This window comes from Muscardinus avellanarius, assembly GCF_963383645.1.
Source record: "Muscardinus avellanarius genome assembly, chromosome: 17".
Taxonomy (NCBI): domain Eukaryota; kingdom Metazoa; phylum Chordata; class Mammalia; order Rodentia; family Gliridae; genus Muscardinus; species Muscardinus avellanarius.
The window spans coordinates 42181911-42204526 of NC_137803.1; the positions used below are offsets into that span (position 1 = coordinate 42181911).

At 38.3% G+C, this 22616-nt stretch overlaps 1 protein-coding gene across 2 annotated transcripts in view; it reads right to left on the reverse strand.

Moving 5' to 3' along the window:
- Positions 1 to 22616, reverse strand: part of ASXL3 (ASXL transcriptional regulator 3) — a gene marked incomplete at both ends in the record, with an annotated part of 184131 nt that overhangs the window by 6114 nt on the left and 155401 nt on the right. For both annotated transcript variants that reach the window (XM_080714757.1, XM_080714756.1), the window contains 3 exons: positions 1560 to 3513; positions 7324 to 7429; positions 9139 to 9235. In XM_080714757.1, the coding sequence (XP_080570883.1) occupies positions 1560 to 3513; positions 7324 to 7429; positions 9139 to 9235 (2157 nt within the window). The remainder of the gene's footprint in view (positions 1 to 1559; positions 3514 to 7323; positions 7430 to 9138; positions 9236 to 22616) is intronic.

Here is a 22616-nt window from a genome sequence, read left to right on the forward strand (position 1 = left end):
AAGATTGAAATGTATATAATTCTCAACCAATCACTGTTATAATGGGAAATAACCCATCTTTATTGTACAAAAACATACATGAGCTTAAATAAAAACATCCTATAAATAAAAAAATGACAAAGGTTGGAAATGTGTTTAATTAAACAGAAGGCTTATTTTGAGTTAACCTTAATTTTCAGTTTATTTAAGCACACTAACTTATGTAAAAGGTTTATCTTCTGAGAGTTAAAATTTGTCTGGGATCCAAAAAGAGTATATAAATAAGAATGTTTACTCATAGACTTTACTATTATTACTAGTAGTAGCAGTAGTAGTGGTACTTTGCGGTACTGGGATTGAGTTCAGGGTTACATACATGCTAAGAAAACACTGAGATATATGCCTAGTCCTTTCTATTTGGATATATTTTCTCACCATGCTGCTCAAGCTGGCCTTTAAATTGAGATTCGCCTGTTCTAGCCTCCTGAGGAGCTAGAATAATGGCTGTGCACCACCTCTCCCAGAAGTTTTATTGTTATGTGAAGTTAAGTTTAAAAATTATATATGTGTACAAATTTCATATAAAAGTTATATAAAGATATAACATGTGTGTATGTGTTTGTGTATGTATGTATAACATTATCCAACAGACACCATAAGACAATTTTACTAATTAGTCAGACTCCACCATAAGCCAGGTGTTCTCTGCTTACCAATGAGGGTCTTTGATATATTTTGGAAGGTGAATTAAGAAATATATTTGTACCTCACTTCCTTATTGTTGGCTTCTGTCTTGTGACTACTCTCCCTGGTACTACTGAACATTTGTAGGACACTGAATTATCTCTCAAATTTTCCCAACTTTATGTAAATTTTTCTTCTGGATCTTGCAATTCATAAAAGTCATTGTGTCTTAAGAAGCCTCTAGGATTCTCTAGGTCCTGTTTCCTCTTTCTCATTTTTTTTCTCTCAAAGATTAATTTTTAAGCCAGGTATGGTAGTTCATGCTTATAATCCCAATACTTGGAAGGCCAAGATAGGAGGATTACAGGTTTGTGGCCAGACTCAACAATTTAGCAAGGTCCTGTTTCAAAATAATAAATAAAATAGGATTGGAGGTATAGCTTAGAGGTAGAATGTCCCTGAGTTCAATCCCCAGTACCATAAAAAAGAAGATATATACACATATCACCGTTACTTGTATGAGCTCAATGTAGAATTTTGAAAAGGACCATTCACTATTAGACTGGGTGCTAAAGCTTACAAATCATTATATAAAACCTGGGAGGAGCCAGGTGTGGTGGCGCAAGTTTATAATCCCCGCGCTTGGGAGGTGGAAACAGGAGGATCACGCAGGTTCGAAGCCAGCCTTGCTGGCTTAAGAGACCCTGTTTCCAAATAAAATATAAAATAGTTCTGGGAGTGTAGCCCGGAGGTAGAAGAGTCCCATCCCCAGTACCATTAAAAATAAACAAAAATAAATAAATAAAACCTGGGAGGAGAAATACTGAATTTATTCTAGAAAATTAAGCTTCTTATCAGGGGCAAGCCATCTGTAGAACTGCTTTTAAATTTCATACCTTGAGAGGAGGAACCCTAGGCTCCTCCCTTGGAGGCTGCTCTTTCTCAGGCGGGCTGCTGGATGGTATGTTCCTGGCTGGTGGATCATCTTCTATTCTGGCTCTCTTTTCCTTACAGATTCCAAAGCTATGCTGCTCTGCAGTTTTCCTCTTTGAAATCTCGGATTCTCTACTCTCATTTCTTATCCCGTCTGGTGACTTGGAGGGCTCTGACAGCTTGGGAGTATGTGAGGTCTCCAACCGGTTCTGTGTGCTCCCTTGCTTATGTGTTTTATTTCTTGGACTTTCTGAAAATGAAGCCTTATCTACTCCTGGGATATACTGCTTATCCTGTAATTTAGTTGATGGGAGCTCATTTCCTTTATTCTCTGTGTCTTCAGAAAAGACAGCTAAGTCCAATGGTGATGATAACCCCTTCTTTTCAGTTCTTTGCAGCACACTATGGTTTTTAACTTTCATCATTTCTGTAGATGGAAGTTCTGGGATTGAGGGCAGACAGGGCTTCTCAATTTCAACATGTGACTTACAAGGCTGCTGACTAAGGGTCTTATTATGTAATTCTTCAGGTGAAAATGCTTCAGGAACAACGGAAGAAGAGCCCATATGGATGGGCTCAGGAGTATTGGACAGAGGCTTCTGTTGGGAGGTAAGGTTCTCTCCCAGGGGTTTGGCAGGAGCAGAAAGCTCATCTTTCTTTGGGGAGAGTCCTTCTTCAGATATGGAAGGTGACTTTCTTTGTTGATGTACCATCCTTTCACTCATGGAAGAATTAGAAATTGGAGATGTCTCTGCAGGAAGAGGCAAACTGGATACAAAAGTGGTTTCAGAAGTGAGAAGTATGGAAGACACTGAAGAAACTTCTGACATCAAAGGTAAATCAGACATCGGTGAGGTTTCTGACGTTAAAGGCAAGTTGGATACTGGCGATGCTTCAGATGTTAATGGTAAGTTGGATATAAGAGATGTTTCTGAGAATTCAGGTGAAGTGGATATTGGAGATATTTCTGACATCAAAGATGCATGAAGGTTTTCATCAGTTGGATTTCTCTGATTATATTTGTCTGCATTTTCAGTGCTGGACACCTCAGAACAAAATGTCGCTTCAAGGGAGGCTGGAGTACATGACTCTTCTGATGTGGACTGGGTTTCTCCTCCAGGGGATGGCAGGCTGGTACAGGCTCCTTCTGGGCTCTCAGAAGAGAAGGAAGTTTCAGAGATGCAAGCGTTTTCAGAAAGCTGCTCATCAGCATCACTTTGCAGCTCCATATCTACAGCAATTCCATCATGTGGAAACTGGCCTTCTAGAGAAGAGGGCACTGTTTTTATTTTTGGAGTATTGGCCTCTTCTCCAGTTTCTAGTTCCTTATGTTCTACATCACTGACATGAGTCATAGATGAAGTAGAAGGAACAAGAGAGTCACAGATTTCTAGTTGATCAATGACAAGCGACATTTCTTCCTGGGGAGATTCTGATTTCTCTTCTATCTTAACTTCAATATGAGGCAGAGTTCCTAAGACTTCATTCATCATAACACAGGATTCCAAGTTATCTAGAGGAGGTATTATTTGGGGATCCTCATGAGATGTGGTGGGACTTACAGACTCCTCAGAAAATTCAGGTATTCCCTTATGATTTTCTTCTTGGCATTCACAAATACTAGTCTCTACTTCTTCTGCAATTTCCTCCTGAATCACAGCTTCCTCAGGGATCAATATATCCTCTGATTCTGCAATTATATCTTTAGCTGGAACCTCTACCATAGGACAAAACGTAGCACTGAAATCAGGTTCTGGAGAAGTGGAACTTTGCATGCTTTTTGGCTGTTGTTCTTCCAATGGGGTCTGTGTAGAAGAACTTGGAAGGCCAGTGGCCCCATGTGAAGAACTACCTTCAGCTCTATCAGTGTTGTGTCCAGATGTGAGTGTCATAGATTCCTCTCTTGACATGCCCAACCTGAGCCAAAATCAGAGAGGTCACATTACTTCTCAACCACAGAACATGAAAGGCATAACTCAGATGTCTCACAAATATAGTATAGTAAATAACATGATTAATTTATGTAAATTCATTTCTGATAATACAGTTTTTTCCAGTGCCTTTATAATTATAGCTAAAATAAACTCTGATTTTGGTTAAGAAAGTTATATTTTTCATTTTAAAATCAAGGAAATATAAACTGCACCAAATATTAGTGAAGAGAATAAGCCTACAAATAAAAATTAGAACATATGATCAGAAAGCAAATAATAAGATCTATATTTTAAGTCAGAAAGCAAAAAGATACCTTTATAATAGAAAGTAACATGGACTTTAGGAGATACAACAATGCCAAATAAAGATCAGTGGAAGATGAATGAAATAAGCTGAGTGTAGCGGTACATGTCTCTAATCCCACTACTTAGGATTTGGAAAGCTGAGACAGGAGGATTATAGGTTTGAAGCCCGACCTCTGCAACTTAGCAAGACCCTCCGCAAATTAGTGAGACCCTGTTTCAAAATAAAAAATAAGAATTAAATAGATCAAATTCTAAAATTGAAATGACTTCCAAAGATTAGTTCTCATATTCTCTTCTAAGAAATGTTACTCCGTCACCTCATTTTAGCATCTAGACATATATGGACACTCCACTAAAGAAAATAAAATACATTTGGGTTCATTAAATTTATTCTACCAGTTTCCACTTGGGTGAATCAAAACTTTTAAGTCCATTCATGTTTATTTTTTACTGTAAAGATATTATATAGGAAATAATAAAGTCAAGAAGTGATCCAGCCCAAGGGTCAACCAGCAAAATTATTCAGAATTACAATCAAGTATATTATAAGTATCTGGGATTTTCTTTTATCGTGTTAGGTTATGACATCAGTACCAGAGGGTAGAGGAAATGCTATTCTAAGTCAGTGAAATAGAGTACAAGCAATGACAAACGTAAGTAGATGAGCAGATATTAACAACAACAACAACAACAAAAAGAACAAGTTTAAGTGAAGAAATGCAGCCAGAGTAACACTGATGCAAGAAAGTATCTCAGTGAAATTCACGCTAAACATCCACTTAAATAAAATGTGAAATGTTTTACTGAAAACAAATGGTAAATTAAAAAAATGAATAAATATTTTGAATATTTGACCACTGCCATCTTTACCAAAATTCAAAAGGCTTTGAAAAGCCAATGGAAATTATTGGCCTTCATAATTATTTCTTTCACTTCTACTTTCCCTTAGGTGGGTTCAAACTGAGCTGCAATTTTAATTGTATATACTGAGAGGAGCATAATGACCATATTACAGAAAATTTTTCTTTTGGTGGTACTGGGGATGGAAACCTTCTACCTCCGGGCTGCACTCCCAGACCTATTTTATAATTTTATTTGGAAGCAGGGTCTCTTAAGACAGTGAGGCTGGCTTCGAACTTGCAAGATCCTCCTGTCTCCACCTCCCAAGTGCAGGGATTAAAAGTGTGTGGCACCACGCCCTGCGGGTCCATCTCTTTTTGTGTGGGTGTGTGTGTCTGGGGATCGGACCAGGGGCATTTGACCTCTAAGCTACACCCCCTGCCCTATTTTTTATTCTTTATTTAAAATCAGGGTCTCACTAAGTTACGGAGGGCCTCACTAAGTAGCTGAGGCTGTGCGCTAACTGCAGTAATCTGGTCTTGGCCTCGTGAATGCTGGGATTACAAACATGGGCCATCACGCCCGGCGAATGGGTCTATCTCTTAACAAAGGCTAAGGCTCTGGGCATAACTGACCATTTATCTATCCAATACCTATTTACCTTTCTTCCTCCTGCCTTCCTTTTCTTTCCTTTTTTCTGTGGTACTGGTGATTGAAGCTAAGAGTGTTTTACCTCTGAGCTACATCCCTAGCCTTATTTATTTATTTATTTGTTTGTTTGTTTGTTTATTTATTGGAGGTACTGGGGTTCCTGGAAACCCTTCTACCTCTAGGCTACACTCCCAGACCTATTTTTATATTTTTATTTGGAAAAAGGGTCTCTTAAACCAGCAAGGTTTAAGGCTGGTTTCGAACCTGTGTAATCCTCCTGCCTCCACCTCCCAAGCGTGGGGATTACAAGAGTACGGCCACCACGCCCAGCTTATTATTTATTTTGAAATAGGGTCTCACTGAGTTGGTGAGACTAGTCTGAAACCTGCAGTCCTCCTATCTAAGCTCCCCAACTACTGGGCATATAAGCATATGCCACCATACCTGGCTCTAACTCACTTATGCTTCTGCTATTACAGAAAGAGTTCTCCCAATATTCACTTTCACAGGCAAAGGGGCTCCTGAATCATCCTCACTCTAGCCCTACAGAGCTCTTATCCACGCTGGGCTTCACTGTGACCTGGGAAGCTTCTAAAAATGTGGATTTTTTTTTTTTTTTTTTTTTTTTTGGTGGTACTGGGGTTCCTGGAAGCCCGTCTATCTCCGGGCTACACTCCCAGACCTATTTTATTTTTGGAAACAGGGTCTCCTAAACCAGCGCGGCTGGCTTCGAACCTGCGCGATCCTCCTGTCTCTGCCTCCCAAGCGCGGGGATTACAAGCGTGCACCACCACGCCCGGCTAAAAATGTGGATTTTTGTTGTTGTTGTTCAACTCCTGGAAATTCTCAACCTGTATCTATTTTACAATTTCCAATGACTATTCTGATGCAGCTAGTCTAAAGTGATACTGCTAGTGATTACACGATAATGAACCTGCCTCATTTTTAATTTTTTAAAAATATACAAATTATCTCTACTAATTTTGCTTAAATATGCATATGTACCCAGGAATCCCAGCACAATAATTAAAAATGGGCCTTATGACTCATGAGAATTTCTCTCAAGGACAGTTACTCAGGCTTCTCTAAGTAAACAGTCTCTTTGACATCCTCTGAGTTGTTTTCCAGAGGAACTCTCCTGTGAAACTTCTAGCATGATTTTCCTCATTTACAGGGTATGTATGGGTGTGGTTACCTGCAACCACTTTGGTATGATTAACACAAAATAAACCCTTTCAAGTCTTACCTGTATATGTGTGAATTAAAGCTCAAATTCCTCTACTGAGGGAGACCTGAAGTGACTGCCAATGTTTAGCTCCCAAATCTCTCTTTTCCTAGGAATCCGAATATCACAGGCACTAATTCTGCCCACACAGAATGTCCCTCTGCTAAAAGTGAGGTTGAGGTGAAACTGCTTTCAGCCTACTTCAGTTCTCACCACACTTATATGTGGCTGCTTTGACTTAAAAAAAGAAATACACACACATATACACACAAACAATAAATTAAAAACAGGCTGCACTTGAAGAGGAAGATGGACAAAATGGAGAATGATATCTCAGGTTCTTCCCAAAACAGGAATCAAACAAATATTAAAACGGATATGCAGAGTAATATTTTTGGGAAGATGCAAGAATTAAATATTATAAAAAATTATCTTTTAAGCATATATTAATAGAAACTGGATACAAACCAGGTTAACTTTATCAAAACCCAGTTACAAAATCCAAAATTGACTTCTAGAGAATTTCATGTGCTATTTTCAGTCCAAAATGAATTCTCATGAACAAGTTACAAACCCTCAAAAATGCATTTTTAAAAATTTAACTGCTCATATGTCAGTATAATTTTACCTGCAGTTTCTTACACTCAGTGACTCTTGCCTTTTATTGCAGGTTTATTAAATTTTATAGCATATGAGTGTGCTATGTGAAGCAGAGAATTACATTTTCATTTCCTTCTAAGAGAAATGAGGAAAAAATGCTCTAGTACTTACTTTTCTCCATAAAATCTCTCAAAGAATTTTTCTTTCCAAGGTTCTGTTTTCTTTTCCTTCTCAATTTCTTGCCTTATCCGTAACTGCATTTCTGGAGTAAACTCACCTAGAGAAAAAACGGCAACATATTGAGTAAAAGTGGTCATAGATTTTGCCAATTAATAAAGAAATCATGTAATTCATTTTGCATAAACTACTATGGATGCTGAGAAGTAAAAGGATGAGGAATGATATTGTTTCTACAGCTTCTTTTATGAACATCACTCAAGTAGCCATTTTATCTTAGATGAACTCTACACATTTAGGAAAATGTACTGCATGCCAGGGGCTACAAATGAAAGCATGTGTATTCACTGTCCTTATGGAAATCAGTCTGGTGGAGCAGAGACACAAAACTGACTATGAAATAGTGTCAAAGGCTCTGTACAGGCCATAAGAATAATATATGCAGTGAGAGTATAGATTTGAAAGCACTTAATTCTGCCTAAATCAATTAAAGTGAATTACATATAGGAGTTGATTCTTGAGTTAGCCTTTGAAGGATGATCAGGCTTTTATAAAATGATTAAATCACAAGACACAGAAATATGAATATATATTTATGTTCTTTTGAGTGGGAAATTGTGAGCAGAATACAGGATGAAATGAAATAGGCAAGGACAGCTGAATCTGATTACCAAGTGCATATTCCAAATAGAGTTCTGCATTTGCCTACAAGAGATAGAACGAGGTGCTGCTGGCATTCAGTGAGGGAGGAACACAGCCAAATAAATAGCTTAAAAAGATGGGCATGACAATGTGGTGAAGAAGCTGCAGGACTTCTGGAGGAGGCTACTGAGCAGCACGGACAAGGCAGATTACAATTGGGCCAGCAGCAGTGGGAACCTTGAAGAGGAGTAGGCACAACTAACGCTTTGTGATCAAGAAAAGGAAGAGGGTCAAAGGTACCAATAATGGTTTCAGACTACAGAAATATGAAAAAAATGGTAACATTAGGGAAAGAGCAGAAGGAAGAACATTTCCGAAAAATAAAACAGATTTTAATATTGAGCATTTTGTTTTTAAGGGGCATGACATCAGTTAGGGAGATCTAGGAAAAAATTGGAAATAGCACACTGGGTATTAAGAGAAGACAGTGAGAGTGAGATTTGGAAGTTCATGGCATATGGGTAACAGTTAAAACCAAGATAATTCATAAGGCTACTCGGAGAATACATATCGCTAATGAAAATTCAACTGACATCAACATTTCCATCTGATGAAGAAAGAACATGGTATGCAGAACTGAGGGAAGAAACTGGACTTCACCGTTAGGGAGGCATCCTTATTCTCTACAAGTGGTATTTCAGCTGAGCTGCAGTATGCTATGGCCAACAACTAGGTGCATGAGAAATAAAAATGTGATATCTCTGTATTTTTAATCTTTCAAGAAGTTTACTGACTAAATGATGGATAAGGTGAAGTGGAGGCTTCAGGGGAAACACCTACTCAAAGAAGTTTCTTAGACTCCAGGATAGTTAGAATATAAAACAGATCAAACCATGTAATTAAAATTATCATTTCAAAGAAAATCATGCTATATCAAAACTGTACATTATGTCCCATACAATATCATACTTTCCTTAAGCATATCTAACATCAGAAATGCCAAGTATAATAGAATAATTAGTGAAGTCAATTGGAACAGGATGTGAGTTGTTAACTAATCAAAGTATATTTCAGGAAGGGAGGATTTGGAAATCAAAGAGAAGAACAAAGCTCAGAACAGTATGTGTGCTCCAATATGTCATATTATAGCAGATAAAGGGGATTTACCTTCTGCCAGTCGTTGTTTCCACCCTTGTGCTGCATATGCAAAGAATTCATTATTTAGAGCTGAAGTACTGAGGCGTAAAATTCCATCACTTCCCATCTAGGAAATAAACCGACATAAACAAGGTTCCATGAGAAACAATTCAAATCAAAAGTGTGCAAAAAAGAAGCAAAAACGGACTGGTGCTGGTATCTGTGTATGTATAGGGGTAGGAATCCAGGTAGGAGGATGGGAGGAAAAGAAACAGAATCCAACCAAAGGTGAATCTCCTAGGATAAAAATAAGGCATGCTGCTTGCTGATACAGAACACAAGAAGAAAGAGAGTGTTGTTCTTGACTGCCTTCTTATGCAGTTGGGGAGCAAAGTTAAAAACATCAAATGATTTACAACACCAAGCATTAGGTAAGTGGGAATTAAGAAGTAAAAGCTAGGGGGCAATACCTAGGTGGATGTGAGTGGTTTGGGAAATTTTGACACAAGAGATCTGTTTGGAGCAGGGTCAAGAGAATAACAGGATCTGAACAGAAGGGTTAGAGTTCAAGACATGCAGTGTCCTACCTGAGTGCATGTAATTCATTGAAAAAGCAGGACATCGTCAAAAATCTGTACTGGGATATTTATATAGGTATAAGGATGCTTCCTCTGGTAACCAAGGCTTGGTAAGCTGGCTCCAACCACCTTTTATTCTTGATACGCATGTATTCATTCAGATTCTTATCACTGTTTCTGTTTATTATCTTTTCTATACTCCATTTTTCCCTTTGAAACTCTAATCCCTTATAAAGTTAAACTTACACCCTCGTGAATATGTCAGCTAACGCATCATTCATGAGCAAGGGAAAATACTGAAACTAAAAGTACTGGACTATGTATTCTAAACTGAACCATGACAAATCAAACCAAGAAAAGAGAGACATCAATAATAAATAAGAGATAGGCTGTTTTGACACTATTACATCTAAAGAGAGGCCATGGATTTGAGATACTTAGTTACTTTACCTAAAAAGAAACTGGTAATTATGCTAATATTCAATATACTTAAACAATTTCAGGTGTGACTTCAATCACTCATTGCTTACTCACTCTGTTTTCATCTTTAATCTACAGATACTTCTTAGGCCACCCATATGTACCTATGTAGCTGACACTTTATGGGTGCTGGAGATACAGTGGGAATGAAGAATACACTCTTGTCTTTGTGTTCTTGGTATATTCTACATAGATGAGATGCTTCTGGTCCTTCTCCCTTCTTCCCCTTCCTCCTTCCTTCATCATGGCTTTCCTTTAGGTATGTCACCCTGACAGCGTCCTACTTCATGGACTTACCACGGACCCAAGACACAAAGGCGAAATGTCCCACCCTCTCCATTCTTTGACTAGATAATTCTAGAGCTCTCTCTTCTAATGTGTAGTTATAAACTGAATAAACAGATGCTATTTGGTGATATGTCCTCAATGGCTAAAACACAAGTGCCTGCAACTATAGGACAGAATGACCCTTTCACTATCAAGACCCACTTGTACACTGTGTGCATCCTGTTCCTACAGGTCTGGATTCTGTGGGATAGAAGTCCAAGTTCCCAGGTGGTGGAACCACTTCTACTAGAGCAGTTTCTGTATTCTGACACTACTGTCATTTGGGGTCAGATAAATTTTTGTTATAGATGTGTGGCCTGTTCAATGTAGGGTGTTTAGTAGCATCCTAAGCCCTACCCACTAGATAACAATAGCAACCCCTCTCACAGATATGATAACTAAAAATGTCTCCAAATATGCTGAGATTAGTCAGTCACACAAAATATTGAATGTTCTTCCTAAAATGCAGAAGCTAGGGAGAAAATGGCTCATAGGAGGAATTCTAGATGACGGAGTGAAGGAGGAGATACTATAGTTAAGCAAATATGGCGACCTAACTGAGAGGGATGGGAAAAGGGAAATTCTCTAATGTACATGGATATATATTAATAAACATATCAAAGTTCATCATTAAGCCAAACATAATAAGGAGGGAAGGGGAGAGAATGGGGTGGGAATTGGTTATGTGCTAATTGGGTGATGTGTGCATGTATGCCTCCACCATCTTATACTCCATTGAGATGTATGACTACAATGCACCAATAAAAATTTGATAAAAACAAATATGGCTAACTGAATAAAAAAATACTACACTAGTGGACAACATAGCTAAGTTCTGCCTGGTGACTCTCACCTCTCAGCTATGGGACCAGCAGGCAAAGCAAAGGGTTACTCATCAAATGATATAATAATATCCAGGCGTGGTGGCGCCTGCTTGTAATTACAGCATTCAGGAGGCTGAGACAGGAGGATCATGGTTCGTGGACAGCCTCAGCTACTTAGTGAGGCCCTCCACAACTCAGTGAGACCGTCTCAAGCTAAAAAATAAAAAAAAAAAAAATAGGGCTGGAGACCCTGTAGCTTGGAGGTCAAATGCCCCTGGGTTCCATTCCCAGACCCACACACACACACACATAAAGATATGGTCATCTCTACACATCAGGAGATAACAGGATTGCTGCTCTAGAACTGAAGAGAAAAAAAAATGATGCTAGGAACACTGATGATTCACTGGGGCCTCTTTAGAGCTTCCACACCTAGAGAAACAGTGAATGGGGTCACAGCAATGACACTCAGAATGAGCAGGGCAGCCAAGGGCTCGATCTCCACAGGCACAGTGGTCTGGGTTACTCTACATGGAGACCTAGCAGAAGGGGTTGTGTGGGGAAAATCAGAAGTGGATAACACAGCAGAAAGATGAGGAACCCTAAACATAGCCTCAGACTCACTGAAGACCAGCATAGCCTATGGTAGTCCACTACCTCTTAAGTCTTATTTCTTTTCAATACATCATGACCAGCCACCCCTTAAAGAGTTAGTGGCAGAGTAGTCTTCATGTGAAACACAGCAAGATCTGAGTAGTACAAGAGGCAGACTGGCTGAGCGTGGTGGTACACACCTATAATTCCAGTACGTGGAAGGTTGAGGCAGGAAGATGTGAGGTTTGGTTCGAGGCCAGTCTCAGCAAATTTAGTGAGACTCTCAGCAACTTGGTGAGACCGTGTTTCAAAATAAAATATAAAATAGGGCTGGGGATGTAGCACAGAAGTAGAATGTCCCTAGGATCAATCTTCAGTGTACACACACACACACACACACACACACACACACACACAAGAAAATTAAAGAAAGGAAAGAGAGGAGGATGGGACAGACCAGACAATGATGAGGCTTCATTGGTACCATCTAGCTCACACAGTACAGAGAAGCTGTGAAAAGTTTTTTTTTTCTTTTTTTTTTTTTTTTTTCGGTACTGGGAATGGAACGCAGGGGCATTCTACCTAGAGATGTAGATGAGCTACATCTCTAGCCCTATTTTTTATTCTTTATTTTGAAACAGGGTCTCACTGAGTTGCAAAGGGCCTCACTAAGTAGTAGCTGAGGCTGTCCTCAAACCGTGATCTTTCTGTCTCAGCCTCCTAAATGCTGGGATTACAAGCATGTGCCACCATGCTAGGCTGGGAAAAGCTTTCAATGCACTTGTCCACACAAGCCTATGCAGCTATGAGACTTTGAAGCAGAAAAGGTCTTTAAGGTGCTTTACAGTACAGCCTTAGATTACAGAGTTTTGGTCCTAGGAGCAGCTCAACACCCATAGGAGAACAAAGTCTATAGAAAAGGGTTAGCCCTTTTCCTGTCCTTCTGTGGGACAATTTTGTGGCTTTTTCTACACAGATATTCTGTGTGTTATCAAATGGAACAGAGTCCCAAATCTCCAGGGAACTTTCCCCTCCCTCTCTCATACTACCTAATCGGTGGCTTCTTCTTCCAAAGTAACAATATTCAAGTTTCTGTCCAGGCTCTGCTTTGGGAGTGAAGGGACCAGAGAGAATTGTAAATAAGACACCTAAGCTAATGAGTTTGGGCTTTAATCTGTACCTGGAAGTGGCCCAGTGAATGTACCATAGTAATTACAAAGCCCAGTCAGTGGCTTCCAGGTCCAGGCTCCCTTTCAATTTACCTCCATATTTTATTACCTTTTATTTTTTTCACTGTGATCTACAGTGAAGGTAAGTTGTGAAGCACTGTTTAGGTAATAGAAAACTACTTAAAAAGATGAAGCTGCAGAAAAGCTTAAACAAGATTTGGGCTCAAAAGGTTGACTTCAGGAGTTGCATAAAGTAAAGGATGGAAAGGGAAAGAGGAATACAGAGACATCACTAGGAATGACATTATATTAGTAAACGATGTTAAAGAAGAGCAAATCTGAGAGATATTACTCATGATTGAGTAAAACGTCTTTGGGACTGGGGAAGTAGAGGCACTGGAAGAACAGTTAGAAACCCAAATGAGAGATGGGGTTATTGAAAAAGATGGCAACCCTTGAGTGCAGTTCTTTAGGGAATGTCATCAAGGTGGTAGAGCAAAGACAAGTATGAGGACAACACAGTCATCTTAACAGTCATCTTAACATGCCTCTAAGAAGTCTGACATTTCTATGGACATAGAGACTATAAAATATGTCCTGTTGGTTCAGAAGACTTAGAAATAAAGAAAGTCCATCGAGGAAAGTTAAAATGGAAGAGGCACATTATTGCTGCATGGATAGATTTAAATTAAGACTAGTGGGGAGAGGGCAAGTTCTCTGATGAAGAAAAGGGCTTTGTGCACTAATGTGTTTGTAGATGGTACAGTGGAAAAGGATAGAATTACTCTGCATCTGAGGACTTGGATGGAGCTTTATGATCTATAGTCTGTGCAGTGCTTGGCATCTCGCAGGCACTATACAAAACTTTCTCTTACTACCTTTACTTTGGGCTGTGAAAGATTTTTTTAAGATTTAACTCTGGTAGCTGTTATATAGAATTTTAGTTTGTGTATCCTAGCAGGCCAGGGACTTGATTAGTTACTAATGAAATTTCAGCATAATTTTAAGACACAAAGAAAGAGCAGATCCAGATTCGCTCTGACAGATTCTCAAGATCTCAACATGCAAGGCGGTGTGACACAAACACACCCAAGAATATGGAAGCTAGCCCTGGGGAGAAGAGCTTTTCATTTAAAACAGAAAAATAATATGAGCTGCCAGATTCTCAGTCTATTTGAGATAGCAAGCTTAAACACTAGGGCCAAATTAGACTTAGGAAATACATGCCAATAAAACTTTTAAAATATACTATTAATTTTATGGCCTTTAACAAATGCTGTCTAAACGATAAAACATTTTAGTGAAGTGGAACAATAAACATTTCTGAAAGGCCTATTTATTTATTGTGGAGCTATAAATTCTTATATTTTTCATTAGACTAGATAGAAATATTTATTCTAAAAAAATCACCTAGCTCTAATGATTTTTTAAACTACGGATAAGTTACATTTTCCTTCTTAAATTATCAAGATAAAAACTCCAAACAAATTATTTTACCTAAGTGTAGACTCTTTTCAACAAGGCTTTTAGACTTGCTAAATTAACATACATTTAGAGATGGACAATCAAGTGGAATTCAAAGGGCTAAATGAATGTTGCTACTTGCAAATAGTACAATAATATAATTACATTTAATAATCCTTTAACCCTGAATTACATTCTTCATCACTCTTTCCACTCTGAGCACACAGTGGAAAGGCCCATCTGAGAAGCATGAGAAGCCACAAACTTGTTCAAGTGAATGGGGTAAATAGCACTAGAAGAGATACCTAGAAATACCAGTGATCTAGATTTCATTCTACAGCTAATGGGGGGATGTTCAAAGTTAAGCCAAAGCCTATGAAAAAACTTATGCCAGTGTGTGCAGGTAAGCAGATGGCTAGCTTAGACAGGGTGTCAGGATGGGCCTCCCTGGTGCTCACTATTAACAAGGGGCACAGGAAGAGACACCTGAAGAAGTGTGTAAAGTGAGCCATACTGTTAGGAGGGAAAGAGTTAGTAAATGTTGGGAATGTAAATGTACAGGCCCCCAGGCTGGAGTGTGAGGAGGTCCTTAGAGAAGGAGGGTCAGAGAGCACAAGACTTACTGGGCCTTGCAGTCCACTATATGGTGGACTGGAACCTTTGGGGGATTTGCCCAGAGTGGTGATAAAATACATCCTTTCAAAAGGATGGCTTCATCTGCTGTGTTTGGACGTTAGAGCAGAGCTGTCCAACAGCAATCATGTGAGTCACTTATGATTTTAAATTTTCTAGTAATCACACTGGGAAAGACAAAATAAATGTAAAATTAATTCTAATAATATGTTTGTACTTCATTCACCCAATTTAAAATGTTATTACTTCAATGTGTGTAACTAATACGAAGAATTGCTTGTGAGATGTTTGATGTTTTGCATTCTCTCTGAAGATGAATTTATTCATATCCAGTGTGTCTTTTGCAGCACTTCTTAGTTCAGAGCAGCATTTTTCTAGGAATCAACAGTCACAGGTGGCTAGCAGTTTCTATGCTGGACAGCATAGCATTAGAAGATAAAGACTTACCAGGGAAGCTTGAACAACAACAACAACAAAAAATCACTGGGTTCTGACTATATCCCACAGACTGAGCTGGCAGGGCCTGACGATGAATTGTTCACATGAGGATGGCACCAGAGAGCTGGAGCCATTGTAGTAAGAATTACAAAATGGCCACTTGCTAAAGCAGAAAAGTCTATAGGAGAAGGGAGTTTCTTTGACACACTTAATGCTAAGATGCTAACCATAAGTCCCAGTTGATGTCTTAGGTCACTCCTGCTACAGTGTTGAAGATATTATGGAAGAAGGCAAGAGCAGAGACAGAAACTCTTGTCAAGAAGGAGAAGGGAGGTGACATATGACAGAAACTCCTCAGCTGTTCAGACAGTGAGAATGAAGAGAAAGCAGAATATTCCAAAGAGGTCAAAGAGCAGAACTGGAGGCACTGAGTCTTGCACGTTTGGGGTGGAGGTAAGTGAGACAAAGATGTCAAAGGTGACTCGAGGAACAAGGCTTGAATGAATGGGTAGACAATAGCAGCAGACATCTTCACAGAGAAAGGTACTAAAAGCAACAGCATTTAAGACAAAGAAATGACGGGTTTGGCATTGGATATACAGATGAAAGCATCCAAATAAAGATATTTAGTTCATAACTGATAATAGTTAGAAGCAGCGCCACACTAGGGGATAATTAGAAAAACCAATAGATATCAGCAAAAAAAAGTACAGTTGAGAACATAAGACTCTCCAGGGGATATTTACCAAAAGAGAAGATGGCTTAATACAGTATGCAAGGGCATGCTAGTGCACAGTAATGGGGAGGAGACCCTGTTAGGAAGCCTAATAAGCAAAGCAGCCTAAGGCAGGTAGCAAGTCAAAGCATGTGGCATCAGGTGATCTGAATTGTGCATGCGCTAGTATCTACCAAACCATCTAGAATTATTTAGGTCAAAGCTGTTGTAGTACACTCTGCTTGCTGTTGTATTCAATAAAAAAATCAATAAGGTCTTTAGTACAAAGGCAGCCTAGGCAGCGAGACACTAAGCAGGAGTCTAATTCAGTATCAGAAGAGTGTTTAAAAGGTATATGAACTAGCAGCTATTATTAAGCCATTTATACTCCACATGATCAAGAATCCAGTGCCCTTGTGGTCTATAATCTAGCATTAATTAAATCCAAATCATTTACACTCACTAAAAAGTTGTTTCCATTTTTTAACTTATAAAATACAGTTAAGATGGCCCAGGAAACTCCGTAAGTATGTTCAAATTTTGTCCAGAAGAGAAAATTTTATTATTTAGGTTACATAAAAAATAGTGGTAAAAATGAAAGAAGACTTCTAAGAGAGATAGCATGGCTAAAAAAGAAAAGGATTAATCTTAATGCCTCTTTCACAAATAATTTTAAAACCTATTTCCAAAATTAAAGCAAAGCAATATTCCCCAAATTGTGTTTTGCAAAATACGCATTTTCATAGGTAAATACATCAGAAAGTAAATTCATTCTTTTGTCTGAAAATATACCCTGTGCCTACTAAATATGGCTATTTTCTTTGCTGCAAGCATTCCCTTATATCTTAGTATTTCTTTTAAAATCCTTAAGAATTTATTATGCAGCATTTCACTAACTTTTCAGATTTGCAATTCATAATCATAATCAGCGTTTCATTGATCAAGTATTTACCAGAAAATAGCTTGGGAACTGATGCATTAGGAGTTGCGAATGAGCTGAGCAGTGTGGCACACACTGGAAATCCCAAGATTTGGGAGGCTGAGACAGGAGGATTTCGGTTTACAGACAGCCTCAGCTACTTAATGAGGCCCTCTGCAACCCAGTGAGACCCTGTTTCAAAATAAAGAATAAAAAATAGAGCTGGGGGTGTCATCGAAAGTAAAATGCCCCTGAGTCCCATCCCCAGTACAATACAAAAAAATAAATAAATAAATAAAAGAAAAGAAAGAAAAAAAGAAGAGTTGCGAATGACCTGGGTGCAATAATGCATGTCTGCTGTAATCCCAGTACTAGGGAGGCTAAGACAGGAGAATTGCAGGTCCCAGGCCAGCCTCAATAACTTAGAGAGACTCAGCAACTTAGTGAGACTCTGTTTGAAAATAAAATATAAAAAGTGCTGAAGGGGAGGCCGGGCATGGTGGTGCGCGCTTATAATCCCAGCATTCGGGAGGCTGAGACCTGAGGATCGTGGTTTGCAAACAGCCTCAGCTACTTAGTGCGACCCTGTTTCAAATTAAAGAATAAAAACTAGGGCAGGGGGTGTAGCTTGGAGGTCAAATGCCTCTGGGTTCCATCCCCAGACCCGCAAAAAAAAAAAAAGCTGAAGTTATAAATCAGAGGTAGAATGTCCCTATCATTGATTCAGGATTGAATCCATTCAATATTCAGTATGAAAAGAAAAAAGAAAAGGACTTGTGAAAGTATCCTTCAGAAGCAATCAAATTAGTAAACCCAGGACAAAGAAGGTGAACAAGCTATATACTAAAACTCTTGTTTAACAAATCAATGACAGGTCTTAAGATCTGGTCATGGGATAATTTTCAGGGCACTGCAAGAATTAAATTTATTCAAATTAAATAAATGAAATAGCAAAATATTACAAAGAATGATATAATAATCCTTGACCTACAAGGCTGAACTGAACAACCTCAAGTTCAAAGCCACTGCAGACACTTTATTACTTGGTGTTCTTTCTTTAAAAATTTAATATGTGCACAACAACTAAAAATTAGAGATTTCTTTAAAAAGATGTAATCAAAATTATTTTCAATCATATGGGGATTAAAGAAAAAATATTTATATATTTTCATTTTTCTTCCACCTATTTTTAAAAAAATATGCAAAGAATCAAGTTTCAATGAACAAAAGGGAAATTTCATAGAGAAAATATTATGAAAAAACATTTAGATGGAAAATTAGAAGGCTTTTTGTGTCATAGTTGTTATGACAGAGATTTAAAGCTGATTTTCATAATACAAGCCTCTCTTCTGAGCTGAGCAGACTTCATCTCTTCCTACTACACACTGCATTTGTGATCAGTGCTGAACAAGGCACAAAGTTTGTCTTGGGAGGGTTTGAGAGGTGAGCATTCTCCCACACCCAGAATGATGCCAGATGTAATTCTTCCCTGGAATGAAGTTCTTCAGGGCAGATAAATGAACAGGAGAACAACATCTAATTATTAACGGAGATTTCAAATACATGAACTATAAAGATCTTGAAAAACTAAAGAAAATTCTAAATGGTAGCTAGTTTTATGGAAACAATTTTTCCCTTCTCATAAAAAAACACACATGTAGATATATATATGTACGTGTATATACATATCTCTGTATATCCATCTTTACATCTGTGCATACATATGCATGAAATTATACATACACACATACGTATATTATGTGTGCCTATCTATATATATACATAAATATTTTTCCACTGAAAATACAAGTGGTAAGCAATTCAGTCACTTGGCTAAGAAGATGGTCTCTACAGCAGGCGCTTTTGCTTTTGCTTTTTCTACCAGATGAGTCGCCTAAGCCTCTATTCTGCAGAGGAGCACATCACATATTGGTAGGACTTTCTTTAGGACATGACACACCCACTGGCAAGCAATTTCTTAGGTCTTGACTAACAGAGGAAAGGGATTTTCTAGCAAGTCCAGAAAAATGAAAGGTTTTCTCATAATTTCAGCTCTAGATTTCACATATATAATTGGGAAACAATGGTTTATGGATGTTAACTATGTTAGAAACAAAGGAAAAAATAAGAACTTCAGTTACTTTTAAATGAGTTCAATTACTGAATTCCAACTACTATACTTACATGTGATATAATTTAAAACAATAGTTATTTCCTGATGACATTATTCTGCACCCTAGTAATTTTACACTTTTCCTAAGAATCATTCTCCTTTCAAATTTCAAAAGGAGAGGATTTGTTATTTAATGAACTATAATTTCTTCAATGGTTTAGCAGCCTGCTCAAAAAGCTTTGTAGCCTGTGGCAAAAATCAGTGAAAATAAATGAAAAATGGCATGTAAGGCAAAACAAAAGCCACTTACAGATCAAGCTTTAATCCAAGATTAGAGAAGTATATTTTGATGTTCTTAAAATACATGTAATTCATGACTAGTTTTCAGACAACTTCCTTGGCCATTCCTTAGAGCAATCTGATAGGCCATTATATAGGAGTACAGCTTTTAAAATGATCCAAACCCAGATAGTAAAATTTGAACAAGCTTTAGCAAATATGAAAATGTGTATATGCCTTTAAAAGACAGTGTCTCTTTAATTGTATTTTTATCAATGCTCGCTCTGTTTAAGAGGAAGGAAAAAAAAAAAACAAGCATTCAATGTACTCATCCCTGAAACAGAATACTAATGTTTTATTTACTGAAATCAAGCTCATGTTCTTGTATAGATAAAATAAGGTTATGTTATAATGCAGTGGCAATCAGTGAGTCACTGTTTCCACTTGTAATACACTGAACAGCTGTGTTTAAGTGAGTGTCTATTAGTCACTCATTTCTTTAGCAAACATTACATAAGCATCAACTCTGTGCCAGGACTGTGAAATGGACAGACAAGGATAAAAGAGCCATTATCATAGAGTGAGAAGTGGCCAGAGAATGAATGCGTATTAGGAGTACCTCAAAACTTGGGTATGGTATGCTGCTGACTCCTCCTTTGTAGCCTTTTAAAAATCATCTATCGCCGGGCGTGGTGGCGCACGCTTGTAATCCCCGCGCTTGGGAGGCGGAGACAGGAGGATCGCGCAGGTTCGAAGCCAGCCGTGCTGGCGTAAGAGACCCTGTTTCAAAAATATAAAATAGGTCTGGGAGTGTAGCCCGGAGGAAGGAGGGCTTCCAGGAACCCCAGTACCACCAAAATAAATAAATAAATAAATAAATAAATAAATAAATAAATAAATAAATAAATAAAAATAAAAATAAAAATCATCTATCTATCTACCTACCTACCTACCTATCTACCTATCTACCTATCTGTGGTACTGGGGAGGGGTCCCAAGGGCATTCCAATTCTGAGCTATATTCCCACCCTACTATATTTTCCTCTTTTATTTGAAACAGGGTCTTGCTAAGTTACTAAGGATGGCCTTAGCCTGTGGTCCTGCTGTTTCTGCCTCCCAAATACTGTGACTAGAGGTATGTACCACCATGCCTGGCCTTCTGTAGCCTTTTAATGTCTATGCCTCAAAGAAGATGTTTTTTTCCTTTCTCCAGTTTAACAATGGTCCCTATCTAATTATTGTTCAATAAAACCTTCAACTAATGACGCTAATAACTATCATTAGCTTAGTGTTTACAACAACCCTTAAGGGATGGGTCTTAGTCTGTTTGAAGAGCTATACAGTAATAGCAGAGGTAGATAGCTTATAAACAAACAGAACAACAAGAACAAAAACCTTATTTTCAGTTTTGTAGGTTGGGAAGTCCAAAATCAAAGCATCTGCAGAATTTGGACATAGTGAGGGCCTATTTCCTGATTCACTGGTGGCACCTTCTTTCTGTGTCTTCACATGGTGAAAGCAATAGCCAGCTTTCTGGAATGTATTTTATTTGTACTGAAAAATGAACCCAGGGATATTCTAACTCTGAGCTATACCTCTAGCCTTTTTTGTGTGTGTGTGTGGGTCTGGGGATGGAACCCAAGGGCATTCTACCTCTGAGCTATTACCCCCTGCCCTATTTTTTATTCTTTATTTTGAAACAGGGTCTCAATACATTGCAGAGGGCCTCACTAAGCAGTTGAGACTGTCCACGAACCATGATCCTCTGGTTTCAGCCTTTGAATCCTGGGATTACAAGCGTGCACCAATGCCCAGCTTACCTCTAGCCTTAAAACATTTTTTTTTAATGTGATGAATTACATGAATGGATTTTTGTATGTTGAAATAGACTTGAATCCCTGGGATGAACCCTACCTGGTCATGGTGTATGATTTTCTTGATGTGGTTTGAATTTTGTGTTGCTAATATTTTGTTTAGCAGTTTTGCATTGAAATTCATCAAAGATATAGGCCTGTACTTCTTTGAACTGTCTTTATTTGGCTTTGGTATTGATGTGATGTTGATTTCATAGGACATATTTGGGAGAATCCCATTTTTTTTCTATTTCACAAAATCGACTGAGGTCAATCACTAAGCCAAACATGAGAAGGAGGGAGGCAGAGGGAATAAGGCGGGAACTGGGTAAGGGCTAATTTGGCGATGTGTGCACCATCTTGGGCCCCATTAAGATGTATGACTACAATGCACCAATAAAAATTTTTAAAAAATATTTTGAAACTGGGTCTCAATAAGTTGCTGGGGGTCTAAATTGTGGAGTCTGTACTCCAACCTATGATACTCCTGTCTCTGCCTTCCAAGTACCAGGATTATAAGCACACCTGGCTTTGGGGTTTCTTACAAAGTTTGAAACTCCAATCTGCAAAAATCAGCTCCCAAGTGCCCCAGCTTCTCATTCCATCACCCTAAAGATTAGGATTTCAACAGATACATATGAACAGAACATAATAATTTGGTCCATAGTAACATGTAACCAGTGAGGTAGGATTTGATTCCCTAATGATAACTTTTATCTAGTATAACAAGCACTATCCTCTAACATATAGGGATTTTTTCTTCTACTCAGAGGGTTTATGTGCTAGGTGCTGAGAAAACAACAACAAAACAAGCAAAAAGACATAATTACTTTTCCTGGAAAGTTATGATTGCAAACTATGTAAAAGCCACTAAAGAAAAAAGATACAATGAAAGATAATTCTGGGTGCATGTGTGTGGAAAGAGGACTCTCTGAGAAACTTACTTCTAAGAAGAGCTATAGGTGAAAAATGGGGGAAAAGCCACTAACACCAAAAAAAGAGAGAAAAGAGAAGAAGAACCAGTGAAATTCTGAAAAGACATTTAAGGAGCTTACTGTAATGGGAAAGGACCTGAACATTAAAGGAACATTCACCATCCTCATGTCTGCTGTTAGTATTGCA